We start from the raw sequence: 21605 nt of genomic DNA, 5'->3' as shown, positions 1-21605 counted from the left end.
ATGGTCTCTTTTTCTCGTCATGTTTTCTTTCTTTCTGTTAATGAGTCGGTAAGCTGACAAGAAAGCCTAACTTTACTTTTAACGTTATCAAACGAAGACAAATGTCCTCCCCCGTGTCCTAAACTGGTCCTAAATCGCTACTAGAGCACCTCCCTGTTTTATGAATGAAGTGCTACACACACACAAGGAACTGCGCTGTGTGTGTTAGACCAATCGGCGACGGGATGGTCATCCCTGCAAACCCGCCCCCATTGACCGTGGAAAACGAAGTATCTGGTAGCGTAGTGAGTAGAGAGGAGTTGAGCCCGTACCGTGACGTGGAAAAGAGCCAATAGTCACCTGGAGTAATCCTCTCCAGATGGCAGCTTTATGACGCTACCTGACATCAGGTTCCCAAGCGTCTCTTGTCCTTTCCAGTTAATCTAACGCCTATACAAATTAAACACAGTTGGTCATATTATTTAGAACAACAAAATGTGAAAAACGTCAACAGGGGTGAATTTGTGCTGCTGTATCTGTGGTGTTATAGTAATTTACTACCTTAATTTGTGAAGTTATGTGCTAAAAAGAAAAAAAACACGTCCAAACCATTCATTTTCATGCCAACATTTTATCTTTAGCGTCACACTCAAATGTTGGTGATATTATTATTGTATTATTATTAATGTATTTTATTTACAGATGGGTAGCCTAATATTGACCAAATAGCCTCTTGTACTAGGAAATTGTGCTTGAAGTTCATAGCAGTTCTGTGGTATCTGTCGCCAGCTCTGCCGGCTGATCAGTTATTTTCCTTCAGAAATACCTTCACTGGTCGTTTTTATTTTTTTAATGGAGGTTGAACTGATTTGATTAGCCTATTGCATTTCAAATACATTCTTTCTGATGTTATTTCACCTCGTCTCTTGTTAGATTGTTATTTATTTAGCCTGCATGGTTATGTGTTTACAATTGTAACTGTGATACTTTGCCTGCTACTCCTGGCCTATTTGACCAAACATGACCTAGAACATGACCTGTTGTTCCTTAGACTCCGGCTGCTACAGCTTCAGCGTACAGTGTGTCTCTGAAGACCTTGTGTGTGTCGGGGTTGAAGTCCACATTGATGACGTCTGTCTGATGTTTTCATATTTCCAACTTTTATTTAAACTCAAAAGGTAACTGAGGTTTCCCTCATTTACAGTCACGCAGAGTGTACAGAGTTAAGCAAAAAAAAAAGGCATATAAAATCACAATACATTATTATTTTATTTTATGAACCTTTATTTACCCAGGGTATGTTCGCTGAGCACAGATGCTCTTTTTCAGGAACGCCCTGCTTCACATTCACACAGTTCCATTCACACCTGGGAGCTGCCCAGTACAACCACAGTCTGACACCTGGGAGCTGCCCAGTACAACCACAGTCTGACACCTGGGAGCTGCCCAGTACAACCACAGTCTGACACCTGGGAGCTGCCCAGTACAACCACAGTCTGACACCTGGGAGCTGCCCAGTACAACCACAGTCTGACACCTGGGAGCTGCCCAGTACAACCACAGTCTGACACCTGGGAGCTGCCCAGTACAACCACAGTCTGACACCTGGGAGCTGCCCAGTACAACCACAGTCTGACACCTGGGAGCTGCCCAGTACAACCACAGTCGGACACCTGGGAGCTGCCCAGTACAACCACAGTCTGACACCTGGGAGCTGCCCAGTACAACCACAGTCTGACACCTGGGAGCTGCCCAGTACAACCACAGTCTGACACCTGGGAGCTGCCCAGTACAACCACAGTCTGACACCTGGGAGCTGCCCAGTACAACCACAGTCTGACACCTGGGAGCTGCCCAGTACAACCACAGTCTGACACCTGGGAGCTGCCCAGTACAACCACAGTCTGACACCTGGGAGCTGCCCAGTACAACCACAGTCTGACACCTGGGAGCTGCCCAGTACAACCACAGTCTGACACCTGGGAGCTGCCCAGTACAACCACAGTCTGACACCGTTGGCCACTGAGCAACTCCACTGGAGCAGTTGGGGGGGGGGTTAAGTGCCTTGCTCAAGGACACTTCAGCGGTTGGTGTTAAGGGGATAGGAGAGTTATTAATTCACTTCCCCGGCCCAGATTTTTCCTGCCGGTCCGGGGGAATCGAACCGGCGACCTTCCGGTCACAAACCCGCTTCTCTAACCTTTAGGCCACCGCTGCCCCAATAAGACGAGTGAGGATAACAATCAATTAAAACATGTACAACTTGACAGGTTGGAGATCAAGGTATTAAACTCTGCAACAGAGGGGAGAATCTCAAGCATTAAGGACTGTTCATTCCATGAGCTAGAGGGGCATCATAGCAAAATGCAGATTTATTCATATTGATTTCCTATGTTCTGTTGGGTGTGTACTAGTGCACTGCAACCCTGCCCGAGCCCGACCGGGGCCCTACCCGACCCGACGGGTTCGGGCTGGGTAGGGCTTTGTTTTTAAATAAATAATTCGGGCTCGGCCGGGGCGAGCAGCGCCCTCTTTTTCTTTTTTTCGCACGCGCCTCACGCTGCTTTCACTTTCTGTTTTGCGCCAGCTGTCATCAGAGATCAGAGAGTCAGAGCCTGAGTCGCGATGGATACGTTAACAGATAGGGAATTAGGGAAAGGGAGAGCTTTTGAAAGTTCCCAATGCGTCTGGGAAAGCTGCATTTTTGGAAACATTTGGATGTAATTACCGCAGGGAGAATTCGAGGACAGTAGAATAGAATAGAATAGAATAGAATAGAAATACTTTTATTATCCCGTGGGAAATTTGACACTGCAAATCGCTCAACATTTAGACAGAACAGGTCATGAATTAGAATAATAAAACGAATCAAATCAAGTTGCCTAGGATAAGAGTAGAGTAAAATAGAATAAAAATTGAATCAAACTAAGTCCAGGAAGATGGTAACTGCCACTCTGTGCTCAGTGATGCAGTGAGGCACAGTGATGCATTGTATAGTCTGATGGCTGTTGGAATGAAGGACTTCCTGTGCCGTTCAGTGCTGCATTTGGGTAGTGTGAGCCTAGCACTGAACCTGCTCCTCCTGTCAGCCAAGTCTGTGTATAGTGGGTGGGTTTTCCCTGATGGCCTGGAGCTAAGCAAGGCTCCTCCTCAGAGCTGAAGGACATCAACGGTGGATGGTGAACAAATTAATAGCAGACCGAAGTGGTTCAATAACTTCAATTGTTGTTTGAAGTTGGAATATAGCCAGTTGGCGAACGTTTTAATTTGTTCTTGGATGTAGCAGCTGGTTGGCGAAGTTTTGTTAACGTTATTCAACGCAAGGCGTTTTTGTTGCTGACGTCAACAGCGTGGTGAGTCCTGATTTATTTTATATATAATTGGCTGCTGGTCGAGTGTTTTCTGTATACTTTTGTGTCATGATGACATTAATGTTTTAGTCTGTGTCTGCCAGTACCTCTGTATACTCGCGACTCCGAGCAGTTTTTGGACTGATTGTGACGAGGCACCGTGAGTCAGTCTAACACGCGTGCTGGGAAATGGAAATAGACGGCATTCGAATAAGAAAGACGCGAAACAGGCTATAGGCCTATAATGCTTGTTAGTTTTCAGCGTTATTTAGGTAGACCTATTGGACATTTTCGTTTTTGTTTATTTATTAAGTTAATATATAAACAGTGTTTTGAATATTTAAAACAAAAAAATTATTTAATATTTGGCTATATAATATAATGCTTCACTGTTTAGGGCTTCAAATGTTGCATTACAGTCGGGCTTATTGTCGGGCAGGGCCTGAACGTCATGGGCTCGGGCTGGGCACAGGCTTAATTTCAATTGCAGACCACTAGTGTGTACTAGGGGTGTAACGATTCGACCTCAGGCTCACAACGATTCGATTCGATTACGATTCTTCAGGCAACGATTCAATGCATCATGAAATCTCTTCATTTGGCCAGCTCCCGTAGCTCACCGCGTATCTCGGCGCTATTTCGGCGTCGGGGACAACCGTGCTCGTCACGGATCTGGGGTACACGAGTTCGACTCCCGGACTCGTCGTATTTTCTCAGTGTCTTCCCCTGATCTATATCCCATTCAACCTGTTTCTGTCGGTCATGCTTGACCAGAAAAAGCGATAAACGCTAAAAAATGAAGTTTAAAAAAAGAAATCTCTTCATTTGACCACAATTCGATTCGATACATTTTTTATTAATTTTCGATTAATCAGTTAACACTTTGATCGCCGGGGGTTAAATTCATAATTTACCATCCCTCGCCAGCCCTATTTAACATGGAGAAGTTCCCCTTCTTTGCAGGGCTATAACTTTTTAAATTGTATTGCTAAATTGACATTATTATGGCCCATTCAACGTCCTATATATATTGTTCAGGGTGTAGCAACGTTATACTTTTTCATTCACATATTCATACTAAAATACGGTCTAAAGTATAAGTATGTTTTTATCGTTTTCTGCAGCTTTCTCCAGAACTTGATTTATAGCCCTAAATGCATTATATTGATGATGAAATACAGTTTGGTAGGAATCTGTGCGAGATAAAAAATGTCAACTGGATGTGCTTCTAGGAGTTACTACGTATGATCTGATGTTGACCGGATGGGGGGGGGGGTCGTTTATAATTCCGTGGGCAACGTTATATCATTCATCTAGTGTGGGTGATATGATCATCACAGCAGTTCGTATCGAAGACATTAAAAAATAACGCTGAAGGGGAGCTCCAGTAGCTCACCGCGTACCTCGAACGCTATTTCGGCGTCGGGGACAACCGTGCGCGTCACGGATCTGGGGTAGCGAGTTCGACTCCCGGACAAGCCGTACTTTCTCAGAGTGTCTTTCCCCCCATCTGTACCCCCATTCAACCTGTTTCTGTCGGTCATACTTGACCAGAGAAAAAGCGATAAACGCAAAAAGAACCAGCTGACTGGTCAAAGTTTAAAAAAAAATAAAAAATAACGCTGAAACTCACCGTAGCTTCCTCGGGCCGTTGGGGGAACAGACATTTTTTTATTATGGGATGTAGAAATACCTGATCCATTTCCAGGTTGTATAATAGTATATACGTCCAAATCATGTTGTTTATCGAGTTATTTGCACAGATCAATGTTCACTGTGTCAAGATGGAGTCCCTCTAACGATAGCGAGTGCCCGGACGAAATATGGGTGAGCACCACTTCATCCACATCACTTCCTGTTGGGCGATCTGCCGATCGGCCACCAGATGGCGCTCTTGAACCGTTAGAGAGTTGAGTGGGGCTCAGCAGTACATATCATGTCTCCGGGGGAGAAATATGATTTCGATCACAGATTTTTGAAATATTGATATTGTTGTGGCTGATGGTTGTTTAACACAGCAGGAGACGATATTTCCAATTTCAACAGGCAATTTGTTTAATGAAAGAAAGTTTTAACAGCAGAAGCTATGGATCATCAGACGGTCACCACAGTTGAAGAAAAACACTCTAACCTCTCAATCCCTCTGCTTGTCCCCTAAATCCCCTCTCAGTCCTGCCCCCACATGACAGATATGATGACGTGTCATATCATATCAGATATGACATGACGTACATTAAGATGACACGTAGATTTAACATCGAAGAGAGATAAAAACATTAAGAACATCGAAGAGAGATAAAGACATTAAGAAGAACATAGATTTAACATCGAAGAGAGATAAAAACATTAAGAACATCGAAGAGAGATAAAGACATTAAGAAGAACATAGATTTAACATCGAAGAGAGATGCAAGATTAGTGAGATGTGTGTGTGTATATGTGTATGTATGAAAGAGAGAAAAGATTAAAGAGAGAAAAGATTAGATGTGTGTGTGTATATGTATGTGTGTAAAAGAGAGAAAAGATTAAAGAGAGAAAAGATTAAATGTGTGTGTGTATATGTATGTGTGTAAAAGAGAGAAAAGATTAAAGAGAGAAAAGATTAAATGTGTGTGTGTATATGTGTATGTATGAAAGAGAGAAAAGAACAAGATATGATGTACACAAGATTAGAGCACACGATATGATGTACTGAAATGTCCATCTGCCTATCTCCAAGTTGTTTTAAGAACATCAGCCAGACCGTCTTTCAGTACTGCTTAGTTGACCCATATTAAACTAGTTCACCTCATATACACATTTTCCCCAACATTCCCCCATTTGGGGCTATCCCTAGTCCCACCCAAATCATATAACCAAGAAAATGTGAACGTCTAACTAAACGAGAAACCATATTTACATAATAAAAGTTTAAATGCCTAATCTAAACAAGAAACCTAATACATTTTAAATGTCTAAATAAACAAGAACGCTTACTTCATTCACTGGACCCCTAACGGACCAACAAAGGCTGACTACCGTTCTCACAATAAACACAAAACCGCTCAAAACAAGAGTAATAACAAAACATCAAAAAAAAAAATACCCCAATTTATAATCCTAACCTGACAGACAAATCCCCCCAACCTCCACCGCTTACCAAATGAGCCACAGTTCCGGCCGGAAACCGCGACTCTCATCAGGGAAAGGAGAAGTTGACCGTCAGAACTAAACATAGAACATCCCTCCCCCAAAAAAAATGACATTGTCTCTTCCATAACATTGAATCCTAGTGTCCATCGCTCAGCCCCCCTTCCATGCCCACGCCATAGTCTCCTCACCGTATTGCCAAAAGTCACATTTTGCCAATACAGCAACCACCACGCCACACCTCCAGTCCCCGTAGAAGCATGTCCCCATGCCTGGACGGGAGGCGCTGGTCCCGACCTCACCACGTGTCCCCCCATCTTCGACGGGAGGTGCCCATCTTGCCCACTGCGTTAGCCCCCCCCTTTGTCCCTTCAGTCCCCAGAACCGATCCCCAGAACACTTCTTCTCAATGCTTCCTCAGGCTCAGAACCGACACTCCGTACCATTCCATACCGATGCCTCTTCCATTCCGGTTTGACCAGGACCATGAGTAAAATAAACAAAAATAATAAAAAATAAACCATCACTCAGACCATCCCCCGTCACTCTAAAAGGAATAAAACAAACAAAACTGAACCAAACAGAAAGAAAATGTCCCTTCCTCACCATACGCCTAGTTAAAGGAATAAAACAAACAAAACTGAACCAAACAGAAAGAAAATGTCCCTACCTCACCATACCCCTAATCCTCTATCCCCTCGTCTCCCTCTAAGGCAGCATAAAGCTGAGGGCATGGCCCGATTTGTGGCTCAATCTCTTTCTGTCCCACCATCAGCATTCGGCTCGTTACGTGTGAAGTTACCAGCCTACCCAAGAGAGGCATACCACAACAGAAAAGGAGAACCAATATCAACCCTGCCACCCCAATGGATATCCCCGTCTGCATCACTATGCTTCCCCACTGTCCCAATCTTTCCAACACCCCACTCCCCCACCATTCTTCATTCCGGCCAGAATTCCCCCTCAACTCCTCCCTCAAATCCTTCAGCTTAGCCATGGCCTCGGAGAACTTTCCCCCTGGCCCCACATTCGTCGGAATGAATGTGCAGCAGTACTGTCCAAACATGGAACAGACTCCACCCTTCTCCGCCATTAACCAGTTCAGAGCCTGTCTATTCTGCCACGCCACCGTACTGGTCGCGTGCATCTGGTCCCCCATTGCATCCAACGCCTCCTCGGTGTAGTTGAGATACCGCTGCTGATTGTAAAACAAATAGTTGATCCACCCGGTGTTCTTATTGACCGATATCCATGGCAGAATAGACTCAAACCCTGCCGCAATCTCATTCTTAGCCATGAACTCGGCTGGAATGCCCCTTGGCTGTCCTATGCTGTCCAGATACACCCTTGGGTCTGCCTTGTAGCTACGCTTCGTTCGAGAGATAGGAGACTCAGAAGGTCCTTCCGTCACTGATAATGGTAGGACCACCATTGGCATGATCGCCTGAACCCGGGCACATCTACCTGACCAATCTAAAGGAAGTGTATTCCTCAACCTCCTACCGCCGCAGAGCCAGTATTGGTCCGCCAGTGCTATATCCTGGACATGAAAAGGGCAAGCTACAGGCCGTGGGTTGGTATCCACTCCCTTTAACACGACCCCGTGTCCACACTTTCCTTCTTTCGTGCAGTTAGTCGTGATGCTCCAAATAGTAGTGCACCGCCCCTCTGCCACCTCCCCTACGTCCCGGGTCCCCTCCTTTTGCAAGCACTCGAAATCCTTGGTCAGCCATAGTTTGACACCTCTGGGTATTGGCAACCCCGTCGCTACCCCCTGCACACGTACATCCAATTTCCTACAACGTTCCCGCATAGTGACATCCTTGAAATCCGTGACGTTTCCTGCCGCCTTAAAACGACTAGAGCCGAGAAACCCCAAACACTCTGCCTCGCACCAAGGGCGACTATTATGGGGCCCCTCCCATGCCTCTGCGTCCCTGTCACACTGAGCCCAACTGAACTTCGTGCCCTTCACCAGCAGCCTATCCGGACGTGCCTTGGAGCAGACATAACAATCCTCTATCTGATTCTGCGCGCTCGTGTACTGGACCCACTTAAACCACTCATTCCCTAAAGCCGCCCTATACATCGGGTCAGCCTCCGGGTCTTCCTCGTCATAGTCATAGTCGCCCCCATCTTGTTCCCCGGAAGGAAGCAAACCCCTCAACCTGGCCCAGAGTGAGCCCACTGAGTCCCTCAACGTTCCGGCTGTCCTCTGGAACATATCCTGTCCCCCCACCTCTTCCGACTCAGCGTCCTTGACCTCCCTTTTTCCCCTCACCCCTGTCCCCTGTGCTTGGTTCGGGACAGGCTCAACCCTCCTATCTACCCCCACAACCCGATCCTCGTTAGTATAATGGTAAGTATCCCTGCCTGTAACGGGGGAATGGTCAAAATCAAAAACATGCCCTTGCGGTCCTCCGGGAAACACCCCTTTTGGTTGTAGTCTTATCTTCTCCCCCCCTTCCTCGATGGAGGGCAGAGGGGGCGCCTGATTCTGAGCCTGGTCATGAAAGCCTGCCGGTACTTGAGCCTGAGCGGGACCCCGTGGGACTCCTACCCACTCAAACCCGTCATCCTCAAGGACGGGTCGACCGTGACGGTTCTCAATGACGTCGTTGCGCCCGGCCGACCGTCCGCACACTGCTGCCAACATCTGCGGGAGCATCAGCAGGCACTGCACCTTCCAGTTGCCGTCTCGGGCCCTCCATGTCGGGTTCTGCATAACTGCGATCGATTGTATCCCCCAAGAGATCGCCGCTGGCCTTTATGCAGTGATTGAAGTGGAACCAGGTCGTTGATCCTTTGACTTGGACTGCCGTTCCAGTCGATCGGATCACCTCGTACGGGCCCTCTCTCCGGGGTGATGACCACTTTCTCTTGTGGACCTTTACGAAGACCAGGTCCCCAGGGATCAGCCTCGGTTTGGTGGCTTCCTTCTCCGCCTCCTTCACCCCCTTTTTCTCCTTTCTCTGCTCCTGTCGAAACACAGCTTCATGTATTTTAGTCACTTGCTGAAGATATTTTTTCAGATCTTGCTCAAAAATATCTAATGCCGGGCCCCTAGCCAGGTGTCTAAATGGCGGTGCTGGCATGCTGCGGCCTGTAAGCATTTCATGCGGTGTTAGCTGTGTTTGGCGGTTTACGCTGCTTCTAATAGCCATCAGAGCAAGTGGCAAAGCATCAATCCAGTTAAGCTTAGTTTGCATACAGATTTTCAACAGTTTGTTTTTAATGACCAGATTGGCCCTTTCCACCTTTCCCTGCGACCCGGGACTATAGACACAGGAAAGGCGCTGTCTTATACCTAATTTCTGCATCAGCCCTTTAACCACCTTGTCGATGAACTCGCGGCCATTATCGCTTTGTAATATCGTGGGAATTCCAAATCTCGGAATGACCTCGCGACACAGGAACTTGATCACTGTGTCCGCGTTCTTGTGTTTAGATGGAATGGCCTCAATCCAGCGACTAAAGCAGTCCTCTACTACCAGGAGGTATCGTTTGCCCTGCACTGGCGTTATCATATCCGTGTAGTCCATAATCAGATGTCTGAATGGTCCCTCAGGGAGGGGTGTGTAAGCCGCCACTGTCGGTACTCCTTTGCGCACATTGCCCTGTAAGCATTTTCGTGATTCGTTTCAGGGTCTCTGCTCTTCCACAGTGATCAACACCATGAGCCTCAGGTATCACCAAGGACAGAAGATCGATGGAGGCGACTATCAAACCGTTATGACTCCTCCACAGACCATCTGCCCCCCTTACAGCCCCCCTCTCCGTCCACGACTGTTTCTCGGCCTGCGTGGTCCTGAAGATCACTCAAATTATCCTCAGTTACCTCAGTCGTCAGTTCGGCCGCAAACATCAGAACAGCCGTGGACGGCACCGCAGCCGCCGCCTTCGCGGCCTCGTCCGCCGCGTTGTTTCCCGTCGTCACAAAAGACGGGTCTTTTCTGTGTGCCTGGCACTTTACGATAGCAATGCTTTTGGGCAACTTTACAGCCTGAATAAGCGCCACAACCTGCTTGTGGTGAAGGATCGGTGAGCCGTCCGATTTCTTAAAGCCTCTTGCCTTCCAAATGGCCGCAAATAGGTGGCATACGCCATGCGCATAAGCAGAGTCTGTAAAGATGTTAACCGTGCGATCTTTAGCTATTATGCATGCTTCTGTTAGTGCTATTAGTTCTGCAAGCTGGGCCGAACATGGTTGCATGCATTGTCCGGCCTTTCTTGTTAGTGTTTCTCCGTTAGGTTTGCACTGTACGACGGCGTATCCTGACCTTAAATTTTCCCCCTCCCGATAGCAGGACCCATCCACAAAAAGTGAGAGTTCTGCTATCGCGAGCGGGTCGACTCCCAAATCAGGACGGAGTTTCACGAAAGCCTGTACCTCCACCTCGCACTCATGCGGTTGACCCTCGCTCGGGAGTGGTACCAGATCCGCCGGGTTACTGCCGTGGCATGTTTTTATCGTAACGTCCGAGTACTGCAGGAGCCTCATGTAAGCCTGTTGCCGTTGGCTGGTCAGAACAAATTTGCCTCTTTCAATCAAGTTTGCCAATTTGTGATGTGTCCAAATGCAAATGTCATATCCCATTGTCACGGCCGTTGCTTTCTCATACATCAAATGTGCTGCGGCCAGGGCCTGATAACAAGGTGGCAGACCCTGCTCTACCGGCGAAAGAGCTCTAGAGTAATATGCTATCGGTTGTTTTTTCCCACTCCCCCCCTGTGTTTGAGTCAGGACAGCTGTCGCATGCTGCGCTCTATGTGAGACGAATAGGTGGAAACACTTCTCATAATCCGGCAGCGCCAGGGCAGGGGCCTGTAACAACAGACGCTTAATGTTTATGAACGCGTCCTCCCCCTCCTCGGTCCATGTCAAGGGAGCGCGAAGCTTGTCTGTACCCGCCTCTTTTATCATCATCCTCAACGGCGCTGTAGCTATCGTATAGTCCTCCACCCACTCAGAGCTGTACCCAGTCATCCCTAAAAACGTCATCATCTGTCGGACCGTCAATGGCCTAGGTGCCTTGGATACAGCTTCGAGTTGCGTGGGTGAGATGTTTTTTATGCCCTTTTGAATGACGCGAGACAAGTACTCAACTTTTGGCTGGCAGTACTGCAGTTTTGAACGGGATGCCTTGTGGCCTCCCACGGCCAATCCACTCAAAACTTTGATGGAGTCCTCATGGCACTGCTGACGTGTATCCGAGCAGATTAGAATGTCATCTGCATACAGTAAAACCGTGCTGAGTAGTGTGTCGCACTCTCCTTGCAAGTCTTCCTTGAGCGCCTTCGAGAAGTAATGCGGCGAGTGCGCGAACCCTTGTGGCAACCGGGTGTAAGAGTATTGTTTCCCCCTGTGGGTAAAAGCAAACAGATACTGAGACTCTTTTTCCAATGGAACACTGAAGAATGCCTGCGTGAGATCAATGACCGTATAGTACTGCGAGCTACTCGGGATGTTTGTCAGGAGGGTGTGTGGATTAGCGACTTCCGCCTCTGGTCCAGACACCACGTCGTTCACCGCCCTCAAATCGTGTACCAGTCTGTACCTAGCCTTGTCCGCCTTTAGCACTGGGTGGATAGGTGTATTACATCTGGATTTGAAAGGGACGAGCACTCCCCCCTTTAACAGTCCCTCAATCTGATGTGATATAGCTTCCTCCGACTCTGGCTTCATTGTATACTGTCTGATAAAGGGTGGTCTACAACCCTTCTTTAACCTGACCTTCACTGGCTGTGCCGACAATATTAGACCCACATCTGTGTCGTGTTTTGACCACAACCGTTCTGGGGTGCGCGCCAACATGTCCTGTTCCAGCAAAGCATCCGCCTCTGGAATAACGCAAGGGTAATCTGATTACTTGCGGTTTTGCCAAAACTGAAAAGGAAATCATTATTTTTATGAAACTCCCATCTGCGCTGTTCCAAATTAGCGGAGATTCCGTGGAGACCCACCTTTGAGTCTCGGATTCCTGTATCATTGAACCTAGATGTTCGGATTCGTAACCAGGATTTATTCTCAGAGTGATGTGTGGGGCGGCGTCTCTTAGTCTATGTTGTTCCCGCAGATACTTACTCGTGTTAACCCTCAACGCCGCGCCCTGTCTCCCTACAATTATCGTAGATGAGTTAATCTGCACCTGCTCGGGCTGTCCCTGCAACCATGCCTTGTTCCTAACTAGGTCACTATTCGTCAAATACTGTAGTGTGCAATGTGCCTCCATGTTTGTTTGTCTAGACTGAGGCAGTTGGGTTTTCAGAAATGGCTCCCAGGGGTCACAGACCCTTTGCAGCTCTGCATCTATGTTGCCCAGCCAGAACACAGTGGCCTCTTTCTCCCCCGTCCCTTGTAGCATCATTTGGTACACGTCTTGTTCAATTTGAATCCCCTCAGGCGTACATAGGATTTTACAGCCTAGTTTACACATTGCATCTCGTCCCAAGAGATTGCGCGGGGTGCTGTCCGAAATTAATACAGGTATTGTTATGGTCTTGTTGTTATACGTCATAGAGATTGGATCTGATGTGGGTATTAATTGTGTTTTTCCCGAGAATCCGACCGTCCGAACATACTGTCCAGACTGGGGTAAGTGAGCGGCGTATTTTTGCTTTATGCAGGAAAAACCTGCTCCAGTGTCTGCCATCATCTCTGTTAATTTGCCCTCCACTAGGACCTGCAGAATAGGTTCTTGCTCAGCTCCCTTGGAAACCACAATCATTTGATTTCCCCCCGTCGCATTCTCTGGGCACCCCTAGTGATTACCCCCCTGGTTTCGGGGCCCTCCTGTCTCCCCCTGGTTGTGGGGCCCTTGTGACTCCCCCTGGCGCACGGGTCTTCCATACTCCGAGCCGGGACGGTATGGTTGCCTACATCTCATTTCCCTGTGTCCCTGCATGCCGCAGTTCCAACAGTGGAAACGGGGAAACTGTTGTTCGTTCCCCGGTCCCTGTGTAAACCGTGGGCCTGATTGCCCATTCCCTGCCTGCCGCCTGGACGCCTGGTTCTGTGAACTATAGCCATAGCTTCTCACTACCTGAGGTGCAGGCGGGGGTCTCTGGTCCTGCATGGGTGGAGAGGTAGCAGATGACACCATTACTGCCTGCAGCCTCCTTTGGGGCTGCAGTTGTTGCTGAGTTAACTTCCTTGCGTCATTTCTATCCTGATCCCTGACTTTCTGCTCCTGAGCCCTTTGCTTCTCCACACTATGTGTTACATGTGCACAGAACAAAGGATAAGTCATGTCCATTAACCCCACCACGTCTTCCAGTCTATTCTTAACCACCTCTGGAAGCCCTCTCATCACACTTTCTCTAAACATCGCTCTCTGCAACGGGTCAATTTCTGGGTTGTGTCCTAGCTCACCTCTCCACTCCTTCAGTACTTTATTCACATAGGCGCCAGGCCCTTCCGTCTCCATTATGGGGTTGCCTGCCAGTTTTGCCGGATTAATACGTGATGGATATTGATTCCTGAGTTTGTACCACAACGCCGCTCTATGCGCGTTGAATATGTCTCCATCATGGGCCTGCGTGTCGCATGCCACTCGCATCGATGTATCACCCATGATGTCCCGGCAGGCACCAACTCCTAGCAAACGCGTCAACAGGGATTTGACGTCACCCACTGCTAGCAGAAAAGATGACGTATTTTCCTCAAACTGCGTGATCCACCTGGAGGCTCCTTCTGAAAGGTCCGGTAGTCTTACTATTAAACCATCGATGTCTAGAGGTGACCATGGCATGTGAAAGATATCGTTCCCCTTTATTAGCAGGGGAAACTGGCCTGTGCTTGTCACACTTCCCACAAATGTAGGGGCGAAAGTCAGGGTTCCTGTAATGTTTCCTTTCTCCTGTCCTGGTTTCGTGTCATTCTCATCTTCCTCCTCAGTCAACAGTTTAGTGTGGCCACATGCTCCGTGTTTCTCTGATGTCTGCTGTGCCACACTCTGACGGGGCTCTTCCTCTATCTTCCTCCCGACTCCCTCCCTCTGCCTGCCCAGGTTCTCTACCTCCTCTTCCTCTGCAGTATACAACTTCCGACGTACTGTCTCGCCATATGCCGCCAGGGCTTTCGGATAGAGATCCTGCGGGGTCAGTTTGGGGGGGGTATCTCGCCTAAGGGAGGTCTCTGATCTAGCGGAGGTTTCTGACCTAGCGGGGGTCCCTAATTCCGTCTCCTCATATTCTCCTCTTATTGTCACAGTGCCCACCGGCAATTGCGTGACATAAGGTGGGGATGTTGGTTTCCCTATATCCGTCTCTCTCTGATTTAGCGCTAAAGCTTCCTGCCTGTATGCTCTCCCCTTCTGGGCGTAGAGCTTCATTACCCCCAACTCTTCTGTCCTCTTTTTCAACCTCTTTTTGCTGTTGTCGCCTGGCTTGTGGTTACGAATCATTACATTCATCTCTTCGCATACGTCGAGATCAAAAGTACCTCCGGAAGGCCATTTTGTGTCCCCGGCCTTTGTACGCCTCTGCCAACGGACACCTACCTTGAGAATTATATTTTTTAGGAGCGGGTTCCGATCTAACAGTATGTCTTCTGCTGTATGCATCGTTGTTTAGTGTGTGTGTGTGTTTATTGTGTTGTGTGTGTGTGTGTGTGGTTGTACCACAGCCAGGACACGGTTAACCTGGTTCTACTACTCTACAGCAATGCTACAGCCAGGACACAGTTAACCTGGTTCTACAATGCTACTACAGCCAGGACACAGTTAACCTGGTTCTACTACTACAGCCAGGACACAGTTAACCTGGTTCTACTACTACAGCCAGGACACAGTTAACCTGGTTCTACTACTACAGCCAGGACACAGTTAACCTGGTTCTACAATGCGGTGTGTGTGTCTGTGTGTGACTGTGTGTGTGTGCGTCTGTTTGTGTCTGTGTGTGACTGTGTGTGTGTGTGTGTGTGACTGTGTGTGTGTGTGTGTGTGTGTGTGTGTGTGTGTGTGTCTGTGTGCCTTTGCACAGACGTGTGTGTGTATTGTATGTGTGTATTGTATGTGTGTACACAGGAATGTGTGTGTGTGTGTCGGTGTCTGTGTCTGTGTCTGTGTGTGGTGAGTGTGTGTGTGTCTGTGTGCCTTTGCACAGACGTGTGTGTGTATTGTATGTGTGTATTGTATGTGTGTACACAGGAATGTGTGTGTGTGTGTGTGTGTGTCGGTGTGTGTGTCTGTGTGACTGTGTGTGTGTGTGACTGTGTGTGTGTGTGTGTGTGTCGGTGTGTGTGTGTTTGTGTGTGTGTGTGTCTGTGTGTGTGTGTGGTGAGTGTGTGTGTATGTCTGTGTGTGTCTGTGTGTGTCTGTGTTTTTGCACAGACGTGTGTGTGTATTGTATGTGTGTATTGTGACACAGGAATGTGTGTGTGTGTGTCTAGGCCCAACAGTGGAAACAACTAGAGTCTCGTCAAACGCTGCCCAAATTGTTTTTCACTCTCTGCTCATATTATCACAGCTGGCCTCTCTGTAGCTACCCACCACTATCTCTGAGAGAGTTATGTGTGTACATGTGTCGGTGTCAACCATGACCAGCCTACCACAGTTATAACAAGGAAGTGGGGAATAGGGAGAGTGTTTTGTAAAGGGTCAGAGAAAAATTTGACCAGAGAGAAAAGTTTAACCAGATAGGTCGAAAACATGCAATTAAAATTGATTAGTGGCGCACTTATAGCCTGTTAAAAGAGGATTCGCCCTAGTGTCAACACCTCACCACTCGTGTTCGTTTTATAGCCGTCCATCCAAAACCAGTCACACAGCCAGCGCACTTTTTCCTCCCGCAGAATCTCTGACGGATATTATAATAACAAGCACAACGCTCACCTTTTTTTTTTTGTCGACAACCGCCAGAATGTCTACGGGAGATTCCAGGAACTGGCCGTATGAAAGGCCCGGCTGGGCGTCTACAGGTCAAGGGTCACCAAATGTTGTGGCTGATGGTTGTTTAACACAGCAGGAGACGATATTTCCAATTTCAACAGGCAATTTGTTTAATGAAAGAAAGTTTTAACAGCAGAAGCTATGGATCATCAGACGGTCACCACAGTTGAAGAAAAACACTCTAACCTCTCAATCCCTCTGCTTGTCCCCTAAATCCCCTCTCAGTCCTGCCCCCACATGACAGATATGATGACGTGTCATATCATATCAGATATGACATGACGTACATTAAGATGACACGTAGATTTAACATCGAAGAGAGATAAAAACATTAAGAACATCGAAGAGAGATAAAGACATTAAGAAGAACATAGATTTAACATCGAAGAGAGATAAAAACATTAAGAACATCGAAGAGAGATAAAGACATTAAGAAGAACATAGATTTAACATCGAAGAGAGATGCAAGATTAGTGAGATGTGTGTGTGTATATGTGTATGTATGAAAGAGAGAAAAGATTAAAGAGAGAAAAGATTAGATGTGTGTGTGTATATGTATGTGTGTAAAAGAGAGAAAAGATTAAAGAGAGAAAAGATTAAATGTGTGTGTGTATATGTATGTGTGTAAAAGAGAGAAAAGATTAAAGAGAGAAAAGATTAAATGTGTGTGTGTATATGTGTATGTATGAAAGAGAGAAAAGAACAAGATATGATGTACACAAGATTAGAGCACACGATATGATGTACTGAAATGTCCATCTGCCTATCTCCAAGTTGTTTTAAGAACATCAGCCAGACCGTCTTTCAGTACTGCTTAGTTGACCCATATTAAACTAGTTCACCTCATATACACATTTTCCCCAACAATATCAAAGACGTGTTACGGCGTCTTCGGCAGAATGAGCATGGCGGGGAATGACGAGTTTCGGCGTCTCCGGCAATTAAAGTGTTAATTCCCCCCCCCCCCCCCAAAATGTATCCACAAATGTGGCTGGGGGAACTGATTCACTCAGGATGAATGGACTATAGGTCAATAAAAACAATACACAAAAAGAAAAATCTTATTTTTTTATTTAGATTAATTTCGATTCTAACATATTCAAATCGATGCATCGAATCGAACACATTAGAATCGATGCATTTCGATTAATCGATGCATTGTTACACCCCTAGTGTGTAGTCCTCACTGTGTGTTGTGTGTGTAAGTCCTCACTGTGTGTTGTGTGTGTGTAACAAGTCCTCACTGTGTTTTGTGTGTGTAAGTCCTCACTGTGTGTTGTGTGTGTAAGTCCTCACTGTGTGTTGTGTGTGTAAGTCCTCACTGTGTGTTGTGTGTGTGTAACAAGTCCTCACTGTGTGTTGTGTGTGTAAGTCCTCACTGTGTGTTGTGTGTGTAGTCCTCACTGTGTGTTGTGTGTGTAAGTCCTCACTGTGTGTTGTGTGTAGTCCTCACTGTGTGTTGTGTGTGTAAGTCCTCACTGTGTGTTGTGTGTGTAAGTCCTCACTGTGTGTTGTGTGTGTAAGTCCTCACTGTGTGTTGTGTGTGTAAGTCCTCACTGTGTGTTGTGTGTGTAGTCCTCACTGTGTGTTGTGTGTGTAAGTCCTCACTGTGTGTTGTGTGTGTAAGTCCTCACTGTGTGTTGTGTGTGTGTAACAAGTCCTCACTGTGTGTTGTGTGTGTAAGTCCTCACTGTGTGTTGTGTGTGTAAGTCCTCACTGTGTGTTGTGTGTGTAAGTCCTCACTGTGTGTTGTGTGTGTAAGTCCTCACTGTGTGTTGTGTGTAGTCCTCACTGTGTGTTGTGTGTGTAAGTCCTCACTGTGTGTTGTGTGTGTAAGTCCTCACTGTGTGTTGTGTGTGTAAGTCCTCACTGTGTATTGTGTGTAGTCCTCACTGTGTATTGTGTGTAGTCCTCACTGGGTGTGTGTGTTGGGTGTGTGTGTGCGTGTCCTCCTCACTCTGTGTGTGTGTGTGTGTCCCCCCAGCCCTCCTCCTCCACCAGAGGGCTCACTGTGTGCGTGTCCTCCTCACTCTGTGTGTGTGTGTGTGTGTGTCAGCCCTCCTCCTCCACCAGAGGGCTCACTGTGTGTGTGTCCTCCTCACTCTGTGTGTGTGTGTGCCCCCCCAGCCCTCCTCCTCCACCAGAGGGCTCACTGTGTGTGTGTCCTCCTCACTCTGTGTGCGTGTCCTCCTCACTCTGTGTGTGTGTGCGTGTCCTCCTCACTCTGTGTGTGTGTGTGCCCCCCCAGCCCTCCTCCTCCACCAGAGGGCTCACTGTGTGCGTGTCCTCCTCACTCTGTGTGTGTGTGTGTGCCCCCCCAGCCCTCCTCCTCCACCAGAGGGCTCACTGTGTGCGTGTCCTCCTCACTCTGTGTGTGTGTGTGTGCCCCCCCAGCCCTCCTCCTCCACCAGAGGGCTCACTGTGTGCGTGTCCTCCTCACTCTGTGTGTGTGTGTGTGCCCCCCCAGCCCTCCTCCTCCACCAGAGGGCTCACTGTGTGCGTGTCCTCCTCACTCTGTGTGTGTGTGTGTGCCCCCCCAGCCCTCCTCCTCCACCAGAGGGCTCACTGTGTGCGTGTCCTCCTCACTCTGTGTGTGTGTGTGTGCCCCCCCAGCCCTCCTCCTCCACCAGAGGGCTCACTGTGTGCGTGTCCTCCTCACTCTGTGTGTGTGTGTGTGCCCCCCCAGCCCTCCTCCTCCACCAGAGGGCTCACTGTGTGCGTGTCCTCCTCACTCTGTGTGTGTGTGTGTGCCCCCCCAGCCCTCCTCCTCCACCAGAGGGCTCACTGTGTGCGTGTCCTCCTCACTCTGTGTGTGTGTGTGTGCCCCCCCAGCCCTCCTCCTCCACCAGAGGGCTCACTGTGTGCGTGTCCTCCTCACTCTGTGTGTGTGTGTGTGCCCCCCCAGCCCTCCTCCTCCACCAGAGGGCTCGTATGGAGCGCCTCCTGAAGGAGCTGCTGCTGGAGCGGCAGAAGATGGAGCGTCTGAAGGCCGACGTCAACGACATGGAGTACGACGCACTGCAGAGGCGCTTCAGACGGGTCAACTCCAGCAGCCTGATCCCCCGGGTGAGAAGCACACACACACACACACACACACACACACACACACACACACACACACGCGCCTGGGAACAGGGCCCCCGAAATTAGCTAACGTTAGCTCGACCGTCGGTTGTGTGATAGTAAAAGGGTTAGCCTTCTGTCGTGTGGCAGTGAGCGGGTTAACCGGCTGTCGTGTGGCAGTGAAAGGGTTAACCTTCTGTAGTGTGGTAGTGAAAGGGTTAACCGTCTGTAGTGTAGTGTGGTAGTGAAAGGGTTAACCTTCTGTAGTGTGGTAGTGAAAGGTTAACCTTCTGTAGTGTGGCAGTGAAAGGTTAACCTGTAGTGTGGCAGTGAAAGGGTTAACCTTCTGTAGTGTGGTAGTGAAAGGGTTAACCTTCTGTAGTGTGGTAGTGAAAGGGTTAACCTTCTGTAGGGTGGTAGTGAAAGGTTAACCTTCTGTAGTGTGGTAGTGAAAGGGTTAACCTTCTGTAGTGTGGTAGTGAAAGGTTAACCTTCTGTAGTGTGGTAGTGAAAGGGTTAACCTTCTGTAGTGTGGTAGTGAAAGGGTTAGCCTTCTGTAGTGTGGTAGTGAAAGGGTTAACCTTCTGTAGTGTGGTAGTGAAAGGTTCAATGGCGTTAAATGGGTTACAATATGTGGAACCATATGGAAGGAGGGAAGCCGGCCGCTGAAAAGAAAACCCACCGCGGCTCCTTTCTCCAATGAAACATGATGAAGAAGTGAGAGCGGGACCACCTAACAAGAAGTTTGGAGAGGAGTGGACGTTTGGAGATAGCGGTGTTTCAAGAGACTGACTACAGTAGTATGATGCTGGGGCTGTAGCGATGAGTTGTTCCGTGTGCCGCAAGTATGTCAAAAAGAAAAACGCAAACGACACGTTTGTAAATCGATGAAGCTGGAAGAAGCCATTTGTGACCATTAACAGAGCCAGTGTCACATTGGCTGCATGTCTGTGTCCCGGATTCAATCTGACACACTGTCGGATCTCCTGATGGTCCAGCTGTCCTCTCCAGAGATCAGTGAGTATGACCCCACAAAAGCTGTGAAGCTGTGGCACCAGGACTCCGTCAGGAGTAGGAGGCCGGACTTTATGGACGGACGTGACCGGGCAAAGAGGGTGGAGATTGTGGACTCTGATGAGGACATGATTGAGGAGGTTTAAGTTAGGTTTACAAAACCTTCACGTTTTATTATGTGCTGTTCAATACTGCAAAGAGGGTAGAGAGTGAGGAGTCTGATTAGGTTAGAATTTAAGATTGACTTGACATGTATTGATCATCGATCAATATATTAAAATAATTTGCTTCAAATTTTATTTTTTGTGACACAAAAATGCGTTTTTTTTTCTGGTAAGAAATATGCCTGGCGGGTAGATTTTTCCCATCTACCCGCCACTGGCCGGTGAGTCAAAAAGTAAATTTCAGGCCCTGCCTGGGAATGCACACATGTACTGTAAAATAAATGTTATATCTTAGAACAAACATTCTTATTGGCTCACTGACGCCAAGGAGATTAACTTACAAAGGTATCGAGTTTTGGTATCGAATGACACAAATAGTATTGAAGCAATTCGATCAATACCATAAAAGTGTTGAATTTTGATACCCAGTCCTATATCTATCTCACACATACACACACTGCACACACGTGCACACTCACATGCACCGTATCCTTATCCCATCTAGCGTGAATCGGTACTCTAATGTAATTCGGTCGGTACCTTTTTTAACCCTTTCACTGCCACACTACAGAAGGTTAACCCTTTACTATCACACTACCGACGGTAACCTTCTGTAGTGTGGCAGTGAAGGGGTTAACCTGCTGTTGTGTGGCAGTGAAAGGGTTAACCTTCTGTGTATTGTCACAGTGAAAGGGTTAACCGTTTGGTAGCGCGGCAGTCAAAGGGTTACCCAACCCGACAGAGGGTAGGGTGTTGGCGAGGGCTTCCTGTGGGGGTGGATGCCTGCTCCTCTCTCTGCATGTTCCGCGCTCTCTTTCATTCTGACCTTGAGCGCATTGGGGCACAACCTCCCACATTGCAGCAGCACAACGGTCCATCAGGGAATGTATAATATATGTTCACTTTGTTTATTTTGCTTCTGTTTTTCCTGTATTTGTGAGGTCAACTAAAATGCAAATCTAACTGCAATGATGTGTTTTGAAACTGGGGAGCGACATGTAGAGCAGTTGTCTGGT

At 47.8% G+C, this 21605-nt stretch overlaps 1 protein-coding gene across 1 annotated transcript in view; it reads left to right on the top strand.

Moving 5' to 3' along the window:
- Positions 1–21605, top strand: part of tab3 (TGF-beta activated kinase 1 (MAP3K7) binding protein 3) — a 97258-nt gene that overhangs the window by 68421 nt on the left and 7232 nt on the right. Inside the window, exon 4 of the mRNA XM_084310908.1 lies at positions 19254–19414. Coding sequence (XP_084167034.1) covers positions 19254–19414 — 161 coding nt within the window. The remainder of the gene's footprint in view (positions 1–19253; positions 19415–21605) is intronic.

The sequence above is a fragment of the Notolepis coatsorum genome, assembly GCF_963971535.1.
Source record: "Notolepis coatsorum genome assembly, chromosome: 3".
NCBI lineage: Eukaryota > Metazoa > Chordata > Actinopteri > Aulopiformes > Paralepididae > Notolepis > Notolepis coatsorum.
This window is presented reverse-complemented; position numbering and strand designations above follow the sequence as displayed.